The sequence below is a fragment of the Oncorhynchus nerka genome, linkage group LG22 (assembly GCF_034236695.1).
Source record: "Oncorhynchus nerka isolate Pitt River linkage group LG22, Oner_Uvic_2.0, whole genome shotgun sequence".
NCBI classification, from domain to species: Eukaryota; Metazoa; Chordata; class Actinopteri; order Salmoniformes; family Salmonidae; genus Oncorhynchus; species Oncorhynchus nerka.
Genome location: NC_088417.1, coordinates 93,683,169 through 93,701,268, shown reverse-complemented (window position 1 = coordinate 93,701,268; position 18,100 = coordinate 93,683,169). Strand labels below are relative to the sequence as shown.

The window sequence follows — 18,100 nt, the reverse complement described above, 5'->3', positions numbered from 1 at the left end:
TCTTCCTGTTGCAATGCCCCACAACAGAACAGAGAACACATAGAACACATGTCTTCCTGTTGCAATGCCCCACAACAGAACATAGAACACATAGAACACATGCCTTCCTGTTGCAATGCCCCACAACAGAACATAGAACACATAGAACACATGTCTTCCTGCTGCAATGCCCCACAACAGAACATAGAACACGTCTTCCTGTTGCAATGCCCCACAACAGAACATAGAACACATAGAACACATGTCTTCCTGCTGCAATGCCCCACAACAGAACATAGAACACATGTCTTCCTGTTGCAATGCCCCACAACAGAACATAGAACACATGATGAAACATTAAAATCGCCTGGCTGGGCGCCGCTGAAGATGGACTACATGGCAACGCATAGCGACGTCCCCAGATACATATTTCCTCCTTGATTCATGTGGGGTTGGGGAATTGTGGGTAGGCGGCGTCCCAGCACGGAGTGCAAGGTAACGAAGTGCTTGCTGGCAAATTGATTCCTCTCCCGGATCCAGCGTTTCAAATGGCACCCTATTCCCTATATAGTGCACGATGATAGGCCCTGATCAAAAGTAGTGCACCATATATGGAACAGGGTGCCATTTGGGATGTAAAATGAAGACAAACTGACGGAGCTGTCACGTCTCCTTGAAATGTCATTATCTGCAGCAGCATATTCACCAGGCAGGAAGGATGGCGGTGGAGCATGACATTAATGCTGATGAAGATTGGAGCTGGACTTCATCTTAAATCATCCTCAACTCCAACTCCCCATATACCCAGTTTCAGCCCAGCCCCCACCTCCCATTCCCCACCTGCAGCCCCCATCCCCAGCTCCCAGGCCCCACCCCCAGCTCTCACCTCCACCTCCCATCCCCCACCCCCAGCTCCCACCTACAGCCCCCACCTCCCAACCCCCCAAATCCCGATTGTTAATTACCACTGCTGTCTCTGTGTGTTTTTGGGCAGGGTGTGTGTATGTGTGTTTATTACTTACCTTGAGGCGGTCGTTGGGAAGGGCCTGTGCTCCCTTCATGATAACTTCCTGAACCCTTTCTACTGACAGGTCAGTCCCTGCTGCTTCCAGACGCTGGCTAAAGAAACCTATCACCTGTGGGACACAGTGGCAACAGAAGAACAAGGTCAGACAGGGGTGTGTGTCTGTATATATATATATATATATATGTATGTGGTGTGTTTGCTCGAGGGACCTGTGAGGTAAAGGTCTAAATACATGTATTTTCTGTGAAACGCCTTTACTTTCATCTAGGTTACTATGACAACTTTAAATGAAGGTGTCAATCATTTAAGACTAGGTTGTCATGAAACCGAGGAAGTGATTTGATTTGACACCATTGACTGTCAAGCGAACTTACGCTTCAATGAGTCTCTGTACATGTATAATAACATATTGTGTAAGTGATTTAACTGTCGTCTCCTCACAGCTTCATAATTCATTTCATCCTCTGCTTCGGGTCGTCAGGCGAGTCTACCACTGCAACAGATGTCCCTAACGTGATGACATTGGGAGCAACTTGCAGACAGTGTAACTTCAGTAGCTGTAGTAACTAGCCGTGTAATCAGCATAAACGCTGTTGGCACAGACTGTCTGTTGACACTAAGGTCCAGTAGAAAACAATATCGCAACCAAGACTTAAAAATAACTGATATTGGCACAAGATGGAGTGTTGGAACATAACAAAAAATTACAGTTAAAGACCATGTACTAAATTCACTAATTCTACAGCACAACGGTAGAGTCATGTCTTTAGTGTAAAAATGGACTAAATTCACTAATTCTACAGCACAACTTTAGAGTCATGTCTTTAGTGTAAAACTAACAAAATATTACTTTTTTTCTCAATAATCACATTTTTGGGGGATTTTGAGTGCAGATGTTGAATTTTCTGTGTACCTGGACTAACTGTTGTGTCTGAGTATCCACTGATGCAGAGCATCTATTCAAATGATGGGGGGGGGGGGTTATCACACCCTCTGTCCTTGTTTAATAACAACTAAGGAAACAAGGGCAGAGGAAGCAAGGATTGACTGATACTAACGTTTTCCGGACAGACCATCTCTCTGTCTTATGTGTTTCTCACATTTAACAGCTGATAAACGTATCATAGCAAAAAAAACGTATCATAGCAACATGGAGTAGAAGATCAGGACTGCAGGTTGCCTAGCAGTTAGCGTGTTGGGCCAATAACGAAAGGTCGCTAGTTAGATTCCCCGAGCCGACAAGGTGAAAAATCTGTCGATGTGCCCTTGAGCAAGGCACTAAACCCTAATTGCTCCTGCCAGAGTCCCAGAGAAACATCTCTAACAGGCTGCCAGAGTCCCAGAGAGACATCTCTAACAGGCTGCCAGAGTCCCAGAGAGACATCTCTAACAGGCTGCCAGAGTCCCAGAGAGACATCTCTAACAGGCTGCCAGAGTCCCAGAGAGACATCTCTAACAGGCTGCCAGAGAGACATCTCTTACAGGCTGCCAGAGTCCCAGAGAGACATGTCTAACAGGCTGCCAGAGTCCCAGAGAGACATCTCTAACAGGCAGCCAGAAGCTATTAAGGAGCCTTTTGGACCTAGACTTGGCGCTCCCTCTGACACCGCCTGGTATAGAGGTCATGGGTGGCAGGAAGCTTGGACCCAGTGGTGTACTGGGCCGTACGCACTACCCTCTGTAGTGCTTTACGGCGGATGCCGAGCAGTTGCCATACCAGGCGGTGGTACAACCGGTCAGGATGCTCTCGATGGTGCAGCTGTAGAACTTTGTGAGGATCTGGGGACCCATGCCAAATTTTTTCAGAGTTGTACCACGCTTCTTCTCATCTGACACTAGAATAGTAATCGATCCTCTGAGTATCTTTGCATCAGAAATTGAGGCGCAAAATTCTCTCCATCATGAAAATATATTATTTATTGTAAATCCCAAATCTTTGAAATGCTACAAAGCTTTTTCACAAAACGATTCTACTGGAAAGATTAGAGGCTTGCTAAAATTCAGCACAGCAGTGGAGGAGTTTCAATCCAATATTGGCCATTGTTTTCAATGAGGATTTAGGAATTAATGTTTGAGTGTGTGTGTTTGCGTTCTGGCATTCGTGCTGTGTGTCTCTCTGTCTCACCGTGTCGAGGTTCTGCATGATGTCCTGGAAGGAGGGGTGTGTTCTGAACTGTTCGAAGAGCTCTCTCTTGTAGAGCAGGGCGTAGACCAGGTTGGGGTTGTGGTGTAGAGAGTTCGACAGACACGAGTTGATGATCTCCAGCATCATCCTAATCACCTCCTCGATCACATTCAGGTCCTGGGCCTAGAGAAGAGATAAACTATTAACATAGAGGTCCTGGGCCCAGAGAAGAGATAAACTATTAACATAGAGGTCCTGGGCCTAGAGAAGAGATAAACTATTAACATAGAGGTCCTGGGCCTAGAGAAGAGATAAACTATTAACATAGAGGTCCTGGGCCTAGAGAAGAGATAAACTATTAACATAGAGGTCCTGGGCCCAGAGAAGAGATAAACTATTAACATAGAGGTCCTGGGCCTAGAGAAGAGATACACTATTAACATAGAGGTCCTGGGCCCAGAGAAGAGATAAACTATTAACATAGAGGTCCTGGGCCTAGAGAAGAGATAAACTATTAACATAGATGTCCTGGGCCTAGAGAAGAGATAAACTATTAACATAGATGTCCTGGGCCTAGAGAAGAGATAAACTATTAACATAGATGTCCTGGGCCTAGAGAAGAGATAAACTATTAACATAGATGTCCTGGGCCTAGAGAAGAGATAAACTATTAACATAGAGGTCCTGGGCCTAGACACAGAGAGAGAGAGAGATAGCAGAGGAAATTTTACACACTTATAGGAAAATGTATGTGAAATACATATTTAAAAAAATGGCATTCTTGTCCTAAAAAGACACATAAGAGAGAAGAGAAAGGAATTTAGGGTGGGTCTATGTAATCTAATAACCCTGATAAGGTGAACAACCCCTATACACAGGCTTCCTCAGGTTAAAGAGAAAGTGTGTTTTCTGAATGACTAGAATCAATGGTTTCCATTGGGCCTTAAATACAAAGTGACGGTGTGTGTGTGTGTGTGTGTGTGTGTGTGTACAGGGCAGCCTAGAAGTGGCTGGAGCCAGGGAGGAAGCTGGGGGCACCACTAAGTCCGTAGGGGGCTGGACACGGACTAGGAAACAGGCAACACAGGGGCGAGCGGCAGGGTGGTTGTGTCATGTTGAGGGATAGCCATTGTGAAGTCTGCGTGGTTGAGATGTTATCGAACTCCATATAGAATGTCTGGAGTCTATGGCCACGGACCAGGCAGCACAACAGCACTCTGCTATGCAAAACAGGAACATATTATACCTGCCTGCCTACCTGAGGGAGGGGGAGATAGATAGATAGATAGATAGATATAGAGAGAGATATATAGAGAGATAGATAGATATATATATATAGATATATATATATATATATATATATATAGAGAGAGAGAGAGATAGATAGATAGATAGATAGATATATATATATATAGATATATATAGAGAGAGATAGATAGATAGATATATAGATAGATATATATATATATAGAGAGATATATAGAGAGATAGATAGATATAGATATATAGAGATATATATATATATATATATATATATATATAGAGATAGATAGATAGAGATATATATATATATATAGAGAGAGAGAGATAGATAGATATATAGATAGTGTGAGGGAGACATCGAGAAAGAAGGAGGGAGAGAGAGAACGAGAGACAGGGGGGGAGATTGAGGTAGGGAGGGGAGAGAGGGGAGAGAGAGAAGGGGAGGAGGGAGGGTACAGAGCCCAGAGAGAAGGGGAGGAGGGAGGGAACAGAGCCCAGAGAGAAGGGGAGGAGGGAGGGAACATAGCCCAGAGAGAAAGGGAGGAGAGGAGGAACAGAGCCCAGAGAGAAGGGGAGGAGGGAGGGAACAGAGCCCAGAGAGAAGGGGAGGAGGGAGGGAACAGAGCCCAGAGAGAAGGGGAGGAGAGAGGGAACAGAGCCCAGAGAGAATGGGAGGAGGGGGGAACAGAGCCCAGAGAGAAGGGGAGGAGGGAGGAACAGAGCCCAGAGAGAAGGCGAGGAGGGAGGGAACAGAGCCCAGAGAGAAGGGGAGGAGGGAGGGAACAGAGCCCAGAGAGAAGGCGAGGAGGGAGGGAACAGAGCCCAGAGAGAAGGGGAGGAGGGAGGAACAGAGCCCAGAGAGAAGGGGAGGAAGGAGGGAACAGAGCCCAGAGAGAAGGGGAGGAGGGAGGGAACAGAGCCCAGAGAGAAGGGGAGGAGGGAGGAACAGAGCCCAGAGAGAAGGGGAGGAGGGAGGGAACAGAGCCCAGAGAGAAGGGGAGGAGGGAGGGAACAGAGCCCAGAGAGAAGGGGAGGCGGGAGGGAACAGAGCCCAGAGAGAAGGCGAGGAGGGAGGGAACAGAGCCCAGAGAGAAGGCGAGGAGGGGAGGAACAGAGCCCAGAGAGAAGGCGAGGAGGGAGGGAACAGAGCCCAGAGAGAAGGGGAGGAGGGAGGGAACAGAGCCTAGAGAGAAGGGGAGGAAGGAGGGAACAGAGCCTAGAGAGAAGGGGAGGAAGGAGGGAACAGAGACCAGAGAGAAGGGGAGGAAGGAGGGAACAGAGCCCAGAGAGAAGGGGAGGAAGGAGGGAACAGAGCCCAGAGAGAAGGGGAGGAAGGAGGGAACAGAGCCCAGTGAGAAGGGGAGGAGGGAGGGAACAGAGCCCAGAGAGAAGGGGAGGAAGGAGGGAACAGAGCCCAGAGAGAAGGGGAGGGAGGGAACAGAGCCCAGAGAGAAGGGGGAGGAGGAGGGAACAGAGCCCAGAGAGAAGGGGAGGAGGGAGGGAACAGAGCCCAAAGAGAAGGGGAGGGAACAGAGCCCAGAGAGAAGGGGAGGAGGGAGGAACAGAGCCCAGAGAGAAGGGGAGGAGGGAGGGAACAGAGCCCAGAGAGAAGGGGAGGAGGGAGGGAACAGAGCCCAGAGAGAAGGGGAGGAGGGAGGGAACAGAGCCCAGAGAGAAAGGGAGGAGGGAGGGAACAGAGCCCAGAGAGAAGGGGAGGAGGGAGGGAACAGAGCCCAGAGAGAAGGGGAGGCGGGAGGGAACAGAGCCCAGAGAGAAGGCGAGGAGGGAGGGAACAGAGCCCAGAGAGGCGAGGAGGAGGAACAGAGCCCAGAGAGAAGGGGAGGAGGGAGGGAACAGAGCCCAGAGAGAAGGGGAGGAGGGAGGGAACAGAGCCCAGAGAGAAGGCGAGGAGGGAGGGAACAGAGCCCAGAGAGAAGGGGAGGAGGGAGGAACAGAGCCCAGAGAGAAGGGGAGGAGGGAGGAACAGAGCCCAGAGAGAAGGCGAGGAGGGAGGAACAGAGCCCAGAGAGAAGGGAGGAAGGAGGAACAGAGCCTAGAGAGAAGGGGAGGAAGGAGGGAACAGAGCCTAGAGAGAAGGGGAGGAAGGAGGGAACAGAGCCTAGAGAGAAGGGGAGGAAGGAGGGAACAGAGACCAGAGAGAAGGGGGAGGAAGGAGGGAACAGAGCCCAGAGAGAGAGAGGAGGAGGAACAGGCCCAGAGAGAAGGGGAGGAGGGGGAACAGAGCCCAGAGAGAAGGGGAGGAGGGAGGGAACAGAGCCCAGAGAGAAGGGGAGGAGGGAGGGAACAGAGCCCAGAGAGAAGGGGAGGAGGGAGGGAACAGAGCCCAGAGAGAAGGGGAGGAGGGAGGAACAGAGCCCAGAGAAGGGGAGGAGGAGGGAACAGAGCCCAGAGAGAAGGGGAGGAGGGGGGGGAGGGAACAGAGCCCAGAGAGAGAAGGGGAGGAGGGAGGGAACAGAGCCCAGAGAGAAGGGGAGGGGGAGGGAACAGAGCCCAGAGAGAAGGGGAGGAGGAGGAACAGAGCCCCAGAGAGAAGGGGAGGAGGGAGGGAACAGAGCCCAGAGAGAAGGGGAGGAGGGAGGGAACAGAGCCCAGAGAGAAGGGGGAGGAGGGAGGGAACAGAGCCCAGAGAGAAGGGGAGGAGGGAGGGAACAGAGCCCAGAGAGAGGGGAGGAGGGAGGGAACAGAGCCCAGAGAGAAGGGAGGAGGGAGGGAACAGAGCCCAGAGAGAAGGGGGAGGGAGGGAACAGAGCCCAGAGAAGAAGGGGCCCAGAGGAGGGGAGGGAACAGAGCCCAGAGAGAAGGGAGGGAGGGAACAGAGCCCAGAGAGAAGGGGAGGGGGAACAGAGCCCAGGGGAGGGGAACAGAGCCCAGAGAGAGAAGGGGAGGGGGAACAGAGCCCAGAGAGAAGGGGAGGGGAACAGAGCCCAGAGAGAAGGGAGGGAGGAGGGAACAGAGCCCAGAGAGAAGGGGAGGGGGAACAGAGCCCAGAGAGAAGGGGAGGGGGAACAGAGCCCAGAGAGAAGGGGAGGGGAACAGAGCCCAGAGAGAAGGGGAGGGGGAACAGAGCCCAGAGAGAAGGGGGGAGGGGGAACAGAGCCCAGAGAGAAGGGGAGGGGGAACAGAGCCCAGAGAGAAGGGGAGGGGAACAGAGCCCAGAGAGAGAAGGGGAGGGGGAACAGAGCCCAGAGAGAAGGAGGAGGGGGAACAGAGCCCAGAGAGAAGGGGAGGAGGGGGAACAGAGCCCAGAGAGAAGGGGAGAAGGGAGGGAACAGAGCCCAGAGAGAAGGGGGGAGGAGGGAACAGAGCCCAGAGAGAAAGGAGGGAACAGAGCCCAGAGAGAAGAAGGGGAGGAGGGAACAGAGCCCAGAGAGAAGGGGAGGAGGGGGAACAGAGCCCAGAGAGAAGGGGAGGAAGGAGGAACAGAGCCCAGAGAGAAGGGGAGGAAGGAGGGAACAGAGCCCAGAGAGAAGGGGAGGAGGAGGGAACAGAGCCCAGAGAGAAGGGGAGGGAGGGAACAGAGCCCAGAGAGAAGGGGAGGAGGGAGGAACAGAGCCCAGAGAGAAGGGGAGGAGGAGGGAACAGAGCCCAGAGAGAAGGGGAGGGGAGGGAACAGAGCCCAGAGAGAAGGGGAGGAGGGAGGGAACAGAGCCCAGAGAGAAGGGGAGGAAGGAGGGAACAGAGCCCAGAGAGAAGGGGAGGAAGGAGGGAACAGAGCCCAGAGAGAAGGGGAGGAGGGAGGGAACAGAGCCCAGAGAGAAGGGGAGGAGGGGAGGGAACAGAGCCCAGAGAGAAGGGGAGGAGGGAGGAACAGAGCCCAGAGAGAAGGGGAGGAGGGAGGGAACAGAGCCCAGAGAGAAGGGGAGGAGGGAGGGAACAGAGCCCAGAGAGAAGGGGAGGAGGGAGGGAACAGAGCCCAGAGAGAAGGGGAGGAGGGAGGGAACAGAGCCCAGAGAGAAGGGAGGGAGGGAGGAACAGAGCCCAGAGAGAAGGGGAGGAGGGAGGGAACAGAGCCCAGAGAGAAGGGGAGGAGGGAGGGAACAGAGCCCAGAGAGAAGGGAGGAGGGAGGGAACAGAGCCCAGAGAGAAGGGGAGGAGGGAGGGAACAGAGCCCAGAGAGAAGGGGAGGAGGGAGGGAACAGAGCCCAGAGAGAAGGGGAGGAGGGAGGGAACAGAGCCCAGAGAGAAAGGGAGGAGGGAGGGAACAGAGCCCAGAGAGAAGGGGAGGAGGAGGAACAGAGCCCAGAGAGAAGGGGAGGAGGGGGAACAGAGCCCAGAGAGAAGGGGAGGAGGGAGGGAACAGAGCCCAGAGAGAAGGGGAGGAGGAGGGAGGAACAGAGCCCAGAGAGAAGGGGAGGAGGGAGGAACAGAGCCCAGAGAGAAGGGGAGGAGGAGGGAACAGAGCCCAGAGAGAAGGGGAGGAGGGAGGGAACAGAGCCCAGAGAGAAGGGGAGGGAGGGAACAGAGCCCAGAGAGAAGGGGAGGAGGGAACAGAGCCCCAGAGAGAAGGGGAGGGGAACAGAGCCCAGAGAGAAGGGGAGGGGGAACAGAGCCCAGAGAGAAGGGGGGGAACAGAGCCCAGAGAGAAGGGGAGGGGGAACAGAGCCCAGAGAGAAGGGGAGGGAACAGAGCCCAGAGAGAAGGGGGAACAGAGCCCAGAGAGAAGGGGAGGGGGAACAGAGCCCAGAGAGAAGGGGAGGGGGAACAGAGCCCAGAGAGAAGGGGAGGGGGAACAGAGCCCAGAGAGAAGGGGAGGAACAGAGCCCAGAGAGAAGGGGAGGGAACAGAGCCCAGAGAGAAGGGGAGGGGGGAACAGAGCCCAGAGAGAAGGGGAGGGGAACAGAGCCCAGAGAGAAGGGGAGGGGGAACAGAGCCCAGAGAGGGGGGAACAGAGCCCAGAGAGAAGGGGAGGGGGGAACAGAGCCCAGAGAGAAGGGGAGGGGAACAGAGCCCAGAGAGAAGGGGAGGGGGAACAGAGCCAGAGAGAAGGGGAGGAGGGAGGGAACAGAGCCCAGAGAGAAGGGGAGGAGGGAGGGAACAGAGCCCAGAGAGAAGGGGAGGAGGGAGGGAACAGAGCCCAGAGAAGGGGAGGAGGGAGGGAACAGAGCCCAGAGAGAAGGGGAGGGGGAACAGAGCCCAGAGAGAAGGGGAGGGGGAACAGAGCCCAGAGAGAAGGGAGGAGGGAGGGAACAGAGCCCAGAGAGAAGGGGAGGAGGAACAGAGCCCAGAGAGAGAAGGGAGGGGGAACAGAGAGAAGGGGGAGGGAACAGAGCCCAGAGAGAAGGGGAGGAGGAACAGAGCCCAGAGAGAAGGGGAGGAGGAACAGAGCCCAGAGAAAAGGGGAGGGGGAACAGAGAGAAGGGGAGGAGGGAGGGAACAGAGCCCAGAGAGAAGGGGAGGAGGAACAGAGAAGGGGAGGGGAACAGAAAGGGGAGGGGAACGGAGAGAGGGGGGGGAACAGAGAGAAGGGGAGGGGGAACAGAGAAGGGGAGGGGGAACGGAGAAGGGGAGGAGGAACAGAGAGGGAGGAGGAGGAACAGGGAGAAGGGGGAGGGGGAACAGGGAGAAGGGGAGGGGAACAGAGAGAAGGGGGAGGGGGAACAGAGAGAAGGGGAGGGGGAACACAGAGAAGGGGAGGGGGAACAGAGAGAGAAGGGGAGGGGAACAGAGAGAAGGGGAGGGGAACAGAGCACAGAGAGAAGGGGAGGGGGAACAGAGCCCAGAGAGATGGGGAGGAGGGAGGGAACAGAGCCCAGAGAGAAGGGGAGGAGGGAGGGAACAGAGAAAGGGGAGGAGGAACATAGAGAAGGGGAGGGGGAACAGAGAGAAGGGGAGGGGGAACAGAGCCCAGTGGTCCTATTACAGCCCTCCCTTCTTTACCTCATGCTGTCGTTCACTCTCACTTTGCAACAACCAACAATGTCTTTGTCCACCTCAGCGTTTCAAGGTACCCAGTTTACTGAAGGTCAAGGTCAACATCTTGTCATGTTCTACCAGCTCAAGTCTGGAACCTCATCTAAACAATGTAAACATGCACCATTGGCCTGAATACAAAACATATGAATGATCAAGGAACACCAGGCAAAAGGACATGGTGCTACATGTGAATTCACACGGCCCTTTTCACTTACAGGTCCAAAATAATCCAAACCAATTTCCTCACATCAAGAGAGAGAGGGGACATCTCTACTTTGGGACTCCACAGAGAAAGGGAGGGAGAGATAGAACGAGACAGAGAGAAAGTGGCAGGGTATCTGCATCCGCACGGGGCAGCCAGCCTGATGCTCGTCTACTTGCCACTTCCCCTTCGAAACCAACAGTCTCCTTTTCCCTCCATCCCTTCCCACTGCTTGTCTACTTAGCATTTCCCCTCTCCCTACCTCTCTACTGCTCGTCTACTTGTCATTTCCCCTCTCCCTACCTCTCTACTGCTCGTCTACTTGTCATTTCCCCTCTCCACTGCTTGTCTACTTAGCATTTCCCCTCTCCCTACCTCTCTACTGCTCGTCTACTTGTCATTTCCCCTCTCCCTACCTCTCTACTGCTCGTCTACTTGCCATTTCCTTCTCCTACCTCTCTACTGCTGTCTACTTGCCATTTCCCCTCTCCCTACCTCTCTACTGCTCGTCTACTTGTCATTTCCCTCTCCCTACCTCTCTACTGCCTCGTCTACTTGTCATTTCCCTCTCCCTACCTCTCTACTGCTCGTCTACTTGTCATTTCCCTCTCTACTGCTCGTCTACTTGTCATTTCCCCTCTCCCTACCTCTCTACTGCTCGTCTACTTGTCATTTCCCCTCTCCCTACCTCTCTACTGCTCGTCTACTTGTCATTTCCCCTCTCCCTACCTCTCTACTGCTCGTCTACTTGTCATTTCCCCTCTCTACTGCTCGTCTACTTGCCATTTCCCCTCTCTCCCTACTCTCTACTACTGCTCTCACTGTCTACTTGTCATTTCCCTCTCCCTACCTCTCTCTCAGTCTACTTGCCATTTTCTCCCTACCTCTCTACTGCCTGTCTACTTGCCATTTCCCCTCTCCCTACCTCTCTACTGCTCGTCTACTTGTCATTTCCCCTCTCCCTACCTCTCTACTGCTGTCTACTTGCCATTTCCCCTCTCCCTACCTCTCTACTGCCTGTCTACTTGTCATTTCCTCTCCCTACCTCTCTACTGCTGTCTACTTGTCATTTTCCTACCTCTACTGCCTGTCTACTTGTCATTTCCCTCTCCCTACCTCTCTACTGCCTGTCTACTTGTCATTTCCCCTCTCCCTGTCATTTCCCCTCTCTACTGCTGTCTACTTGCCATTTCCCCTCCCTACCTCTCTACTGCCTGTCCTGTCATTTCCCCCTCTCCCTACCTCTCTACTTGTCTACTTGTCATTTCCCCTCTCCCTACCTCTCTACTGCCTGTCTACTTGCCATTTTCTCCCTCTCTACTGCCTGTCTACTTGCCATTTCCCCTCTCCTACCTCTCTACTGCCTGTCTACTTGTCATTTCCCCTCTCCCTACCTCTCTACTGCCTGTCTACTTGCCATTTCCCCTCCCTCTCTACTGCTGTCTACTTGTCATTTCCCCTCTCCCTACCTCTACTGCTTGTCTACTTGCCATTTCCCCTCTCTACTCTACTGCCTGTCTGTCTACTTGTCATTTCCCCTCTCCCTACCTCTCTACTGCTCGTCTACTTGCCATTTCCCCCCTCTACTGCTACTGCCTGTCTACTTGTCATTTCCCCTCTCCCTACCTCTCTACTGCCTGTCTACTTGTCATTTCCCCTCTCCCTACCTCTCTACTGCTGTCTACTTGTCATTTCCCTCTCTCCCTACCTCTCTACTGCTCGTCTACTTGCCATTTCCCCTCTCCCTACCTCTCTACTGCTCTGTCTACTTGTCATTTCCCCTCTCCCTACCTCTCTACTGCTTGTCTACTTGTCATTTCCCCTCTCCCTACCTCTCTACTGCTTGTCTACTTGTCATTTCCCTCTCCCTACCTCTCTACTGCCTGTCTACTTGTCATTTCCCCTCTCCCTACCTCTCTACTGCTTGTCTGTCTACTTTCCATTTCCCCTCTCCCTACTCTCTACTGCTCTGTCTACTTGTCATTTCCCTCTCCCTACCTCTCTACTGCCTGTCTACTTGTCATTTCCCCTCTCCCTACCTCTCTACTGCCTGTCTACTTGTCATTTCCCCTCTCCCTACCTCTCTACTGCCTGTCTACTTGCCATTTCCCCTCCTCTCCCTACCTGTCTACTTGTCATTTCCCCTCTCCCTACCTCTCTACTTGTCATTTCCCCTCTCCCTACCTCTCTACTGCCTGTCTACTTGTCATTTCCCCTCTCCCTACCTCTCTACTGCTGTCTACTTGTCATTTCCCCTCTCCCTACCTCTCTACTGCTGTCTACTTGCCATTTCCCCTCTCCCTGCCTCTCTACTGCCTGTCAACTTGTCATTTTCCTCTCCCCTACCTCTCTACTGCTGTCTACTTGCCATTTCCCTCTCCCTACCTCTCTACTGCTCTGTCTACTTGTCATTTCCCCTCTCCCTACCTCTCTACTGCTGTCTGCTTGTCATTTCCCCTCTCCCTACCTCTCTACAACAGTCTACTTGTCATTTCCCCTCTCCCTACCTCTCTACTGCCTCTCTCTACTTGTCATTCCCCTCTCCCTGCCTCTCTACTGCTTGTCTACTTGCCATTTCCCCTCTCCCTACCTCTCTACTGCTCGTCTACTTGCTTCTACTTGCCATTTCCCCTCTCCCTGCCTCTCTGCTTATCGTCTACTTGCCATTTCCCCTCTCCCTACCTCTCTACTGCTTGTCTACTTGTCATTTCTCTCCCTACCTCTCTACTGCCTGTCTACTTGTCATTTCCCCTCTCCCTACCTCTCTACTGCTGTCTACTTGTCATTTCCCCTCTCCCTACCTCTACTGCTGTCTACTTGTCATTTCCCCTCTCCCTACCTCTCTACTGCCTGTCTACTTGTCATTTCCCCTCTCCCTACCTCTCTACTGCCTGTCTACTTGTCATTTCCCCTCTCCCTACCTCTCTACTGCTCGTCTACTTGCCACTTGCCATTTCCCCTCCCTCTCTACTGCTGTCTACTTGTCATTTCCCTCTCCCTACCTCTCTACTGCCTGTCTACTTGTCATTTCCCCTCTCCCTACCTCTCTACTGCCTGTCTACTTGCCATTTCCCCTCCCTACTCTCTACTGCTCGTCTACTTGCCATTTCCCCTCTCCCCTCTCTACTGCTGTCTACTTGTCATTTCCCCTCTCCCTACCTCTCTACTGCCTGTCTACTTGTCATTTCCCCTCTCCCTACCTCTCTACTGCCTGTCTACTTGTCATTTCCCTCTCCTACCTCTCTACTGCTTGTCTACTTGTCATTTCCCCTCTCCCTACCTCTCTACTGCCTGTCTACTTGTCATTTCCCCTCTCCCTACCCTCTCTACTGCCTGTCTACTTGTCATTTCCCCTCTCCCTACCTCTCTACTCTCGTCTACTTGCCATTTCCCCTCTCTACTGCCTGTCTACTTGTCATTTCCCCTCTCCCTACCTCTCTACTGCTCTGTCTACTTGTCACTTGTTTCCCCTCTCCCTACCTCTCTACTGCTGTCTACTTGTCATTTCCCCTCTCCCTACCTCTCTACTGCCTCGTCTACTTGCCATTTCCCCTCTCCCTACCTCTCTACTGCCTGTCTACTTGCCATTTCCCTCTCCCTACCTCTCTACTGCCTGTCTACTTGCCATTTCCCCTCTCCCTACCTCTCTACTGCCTGTCTACTTGCCATTTCCCTCTCCCTACCTCTCTACTGTCTCTTGTCTACTTGTCATTTCCCCTCTCCCTACCTCTCTACTGCTTGTCTACTTGTCATTTCCCCTCTCTCCCTACCTCTCTACTCTCGTCTACTTGCCATTTCCCCTCTCCCTACCTCTCTACTGCCTGTCTACTTGTCATTTCCCCTCTCCCTACCTCTCTACTGCTGTCTACTTGCCATTTCCCCCCTACCTCTCTACTGCCTGTCTACTCATTTCCCCTCTCCTACCCTCTACTGCCTGTCTACTTGTCATTTCCCTCTCCCTACCTCTCTACTGCCTGTCTACTTGTCATTTCCCTCTCCCTACCTCTCTACTGCTTGTCTACTTGTCATTTCCCCTCTCCCTACCTCTCTACTGCCTGTCTACTTGTCATTTCCCCTCTCCCTACCTCTCTACTGCTCGTCTACTTGCCATTTCCCCTCTCTACCTGTCTACTTGCCATTCCCCTCTCCCTACCTCTCTACTGCTTGTCTACTTGCCATTTCCCCTCTCCCTACCTCTCTCTGTCTACTCATTTGCCATTTCCCTCTCTACTTAACTGTCTGCTTGTCATTTCCCCTCTCCCTACCTCTCTACTGCCTGTCTACTTGCCATTTCCTCTCCCTACCTCTCTACTGCTGTCTACTTGCCATTTCCCCTCTCCCTACCTCTCTACCTGTCTACTTGCCATTTCCCCTCTCCCTACCTCTCTACTGCCTGTCTACTTGCCATTTTTCCCCCCTCCTCTTGTCATTTCCCCTCTCCTACCTCTCTGTCTACTTGTCATTTCCCCTCTCCCTCTCTACTGCCTGTCTACTTGTCATTTCCCCTCTCCCTACCTCTCTACTGCTGTCTACTTGTCATTTCCCCTCTCCCTACCTCTCCTGCTCTCTACTGCATTTCCCCTCTCTACTGCATTGTCTACTTGCCATTTCCCCTCTCCCTACCTCTCTCTACTGCCTGTCTACTTGTCATTTCCCCTCTCCCTACCTCTCTCTACTGTCATTTACTTGTCATTTCCCCTCTCCCTACCTCTCTACTGCCTGTCTACTTGTCATTTCCCCTCTCCCTACCTCTCTACTGCTCGTCTACTTGCCATTTCCCCTCTCCCTACCTCTCTACCTGTCTACTTGTCATTTCCCCTCTCCCTACCTCTCTACTGCTTGTCTACTTGTCATTTCCCCTCTCTCCTCTCTCTCTATTTCCCCTCTCCCTACCTCTCCTGTCTACTTGCCATTTCCCTCTCCCTACCTCTCTACTGCTTGTCTACTTGTCATTTCCCCTCTCCTACCTCTCTACTGCTGTCTACTTGTCATTTCCCTCTCCCTCCTCTCTACTGCCTGTCTACTTGTCTCTCCCTCTCTACTGCCTGTCTACTTGTCATTTCCCCTCTCCCTACCTCTCTACTGCTCGTCTACTTGCCATTTCCCCTCTCCCTACCTCTCTACTGCTCGTCTACTTGCCATTTCCCCTCTCCCTACCTCTCTACTGCCTGTCTACTTGTCATTTCCCCTCTCCCTACCTCTCTACTGCCTGTCTACTTGCCATTTCCCCTCTCCCTACCTCTCTACTGCCTGTCTACTTGCCATTTCCCCTCTCCCTACCTCTCTACTGCCTGTCTACTTGTCATTTCCCCCTCTCCCCTACCTCTCTACTGCTCGTCTACTTGTCATTTCCCTCTCCCTCTACTGCTCGTCTACTTGTCATTTCCCCTCTCTACCTCTCTACTGCTTGTCTACTTGCCATTTCCCCTCTCCCTACCTCTCTACTGCCTGTCTACTTGTCATTTCCCCTCTCCCTACCTCTCTCCGTCTACTTGCCATTTCCCCTCTCTACTGCTCGTCTACTTGCCATTTCCCCTCTCCCTACCTCTCTACTGCTGTCTACTTGCCATTTCCCCTCTCCCTACCTCTCTACTGCCTGTCTACTTGCCATTTCCCCTCTCACTACCTCTCTACTGCCTGTCTACTTGCCATTTCCCCTCTCCCTACCTCTCTACTGCTCGTCTACTTGCCATTTCCCCTCTCCCTACCTCTCTACTGCCTGTCTACTTGCCATTTCCCCTCTCCCTACCTCTCTACTGCCTGTCTACTTGTCATTTCCCCTCTCCTACCTCTCTACTGCCTGTCTACTTGTCATTTCCCCTCTCCCTACCTCTCTACTGCCTGTCTACTTGCCATTTCCCCTCTCTACTGCTCGTCTACTTGTCATTTCCCCTCTCCCTACCTCTCTACTGCCTGTCTACTTGTCATTTCCCCTCTCCCTACCTCTCTACTGCTGTCTACTTGCCATTTCCCCTCCCTACCTCTCCTACTGCCTGTCTACTTGTCATTTCCCCTCTCCCTACCTCTCTACTGCCTGTCTACTTGTCATTTCCCCTCTCCCTACCTCTCTACTGCCTGTCTACTTGTCATTTCCCCTCTCCCTACCTCTCTACTGCTCGTCTACTTGTCATTTCCCCTCTCCCTACCTCTCTACTGCCTGTCTACTTGTCATTTCCCCTCTCCCTACCTCTCTACTGCTTGTCTACTTGTCATTTCCCCTCTCCCTACCTCTCTACTGCCTGTCTACTTGCCATTTCCCCTCTCCCTACCTCTCTACTGCCTGTCTACTTGTCATTTCCCCTCTCCTACCTCTCTACTGCTTGTCTACTTGTCATTTCCCTCTCCCTACCTCTCTACTGCTGTCTACTTGTCATTTCCCCTCTCCCTACCTCTCTACTGCTGTCTACTTGTCATTTCCCTCTCCCTACCTCTCTACTGCCTGTCTACTTGTCATTTCCCTCTCCCTACCTCTCTACTGCCTGTCTACTTGTCATTTCCCCTCTCCCTACCTCTCTACTGCTCGTCTACTTGCCATTTCCCCTCTCTACTGCTCGTCTACTTGTCATTTCCCCTCTCCCTACCTCTCTACTGCTCGTCTACTTGTCATTTCCCTCTCCTACCTCTCTACTGCTCGTCTACTTGCCATTTCCCCTCTCCCTACCTCTCTACTGCTCTGTCTACTTGTCATTTCCCCTCTCCCTCCCTCTCTACTGCCTGTCTACTTGCCATTTTCTCCCCCTCTACTGCTCGTCCTTGCCATTTCCCTCTCTACCTCTCTACTGCTCTGTCTACTTGTCATTTCCCCTCTCCCTACCTCTCTACTGCCTGTCTACTTGTCATTTCCCCTCTCCCTACCTCTCTACTGCTCTGTCTACTTGTCATTTCCCCTCTCCCCTACCTCTCTACTGCTGTCTACTTGCCATTTCCCCTCTCCCTACCTCTCTACTGTCTACTTGTCTGCTTGTCTACTTGCCATTTCCCCTCTCCTACCTCTCTACTGCTGTCTACTTGTCATTTCCCCTCTCCCTACCTCTCTACTGCTGTCTACTTGCCATTTCCCTACCTCTCTCTGCCTGTCTACTTGCCATTTCCCCTCCCTACCTCTCTACTGCCTGTCTACTTGTCATTTCCCTCTCCCTACCTCTCTACTGCTCTGTCTACTTGTCATTTCCCCTCTCCCTACCTCTCTACTGCCTGTCTACTTGTCATTTCCCCTCTCCCTACCTCTCTACTGCCTGTCTACTTGCCATTTCCCCCTCCCTACCTCTCTACTGCCTGTCTACTTGTCATTTCCCTCTCCCTACCTCTCTACTGCCTGTCTACTTGCCATTTCCCCTCTCCCTACCTCTCTACTGCCTGTCTACTTGCCATTTCCCCTCTCCCTACCTCTCTCTGCCGTCTACTTGTCATTTCCCTCTCCCTACCTCTCTACTGCCTGTCTACTTGTCATTTCCCCTCTCCCCCTCTCTACTGCCTGTCTACTTGTCATTTCCCCTCTCCCTACCTCTCTACTGCCTGTCTACTTGCCATTTCCCCTCTCCCTACCTCTACTGCCTGTCTACTTGTCATT

At 52.6% G+C, this 18,100-nt stretch overlaps 1 protein-coding gene across 5 annotated transcripts in view; it reads right to left on the bottom strand.

Annotated features, from left to right (window-relative positions):
• Nucleotides 1–18,100, bottom strand: part of dym (dymeclin) — a 231,371-nt gene that overhangs the window by 12,438 nt on the left and 200,833 nt on the right. For all 5 annotated transcript variants that reach the window (XM_065007583.1, XM_065007580.1, XM_065007581.1 and 2 more), the window contains exons 15-16: nt 3,132–3,314; nt 1,002–1,115 (exon numbers count right to left, since the gene is read on the bottom strand). In XM_065007583.1, coding sequence (XP_064863655.1) covers nt 1,002–1,115; nt 3,132–3,314 — 297 coding nt within the window. The remainder of the gene's footprint in view (nt 1–1,001; nt 1,116–3,131; nt 3,315–18,100) is intronic.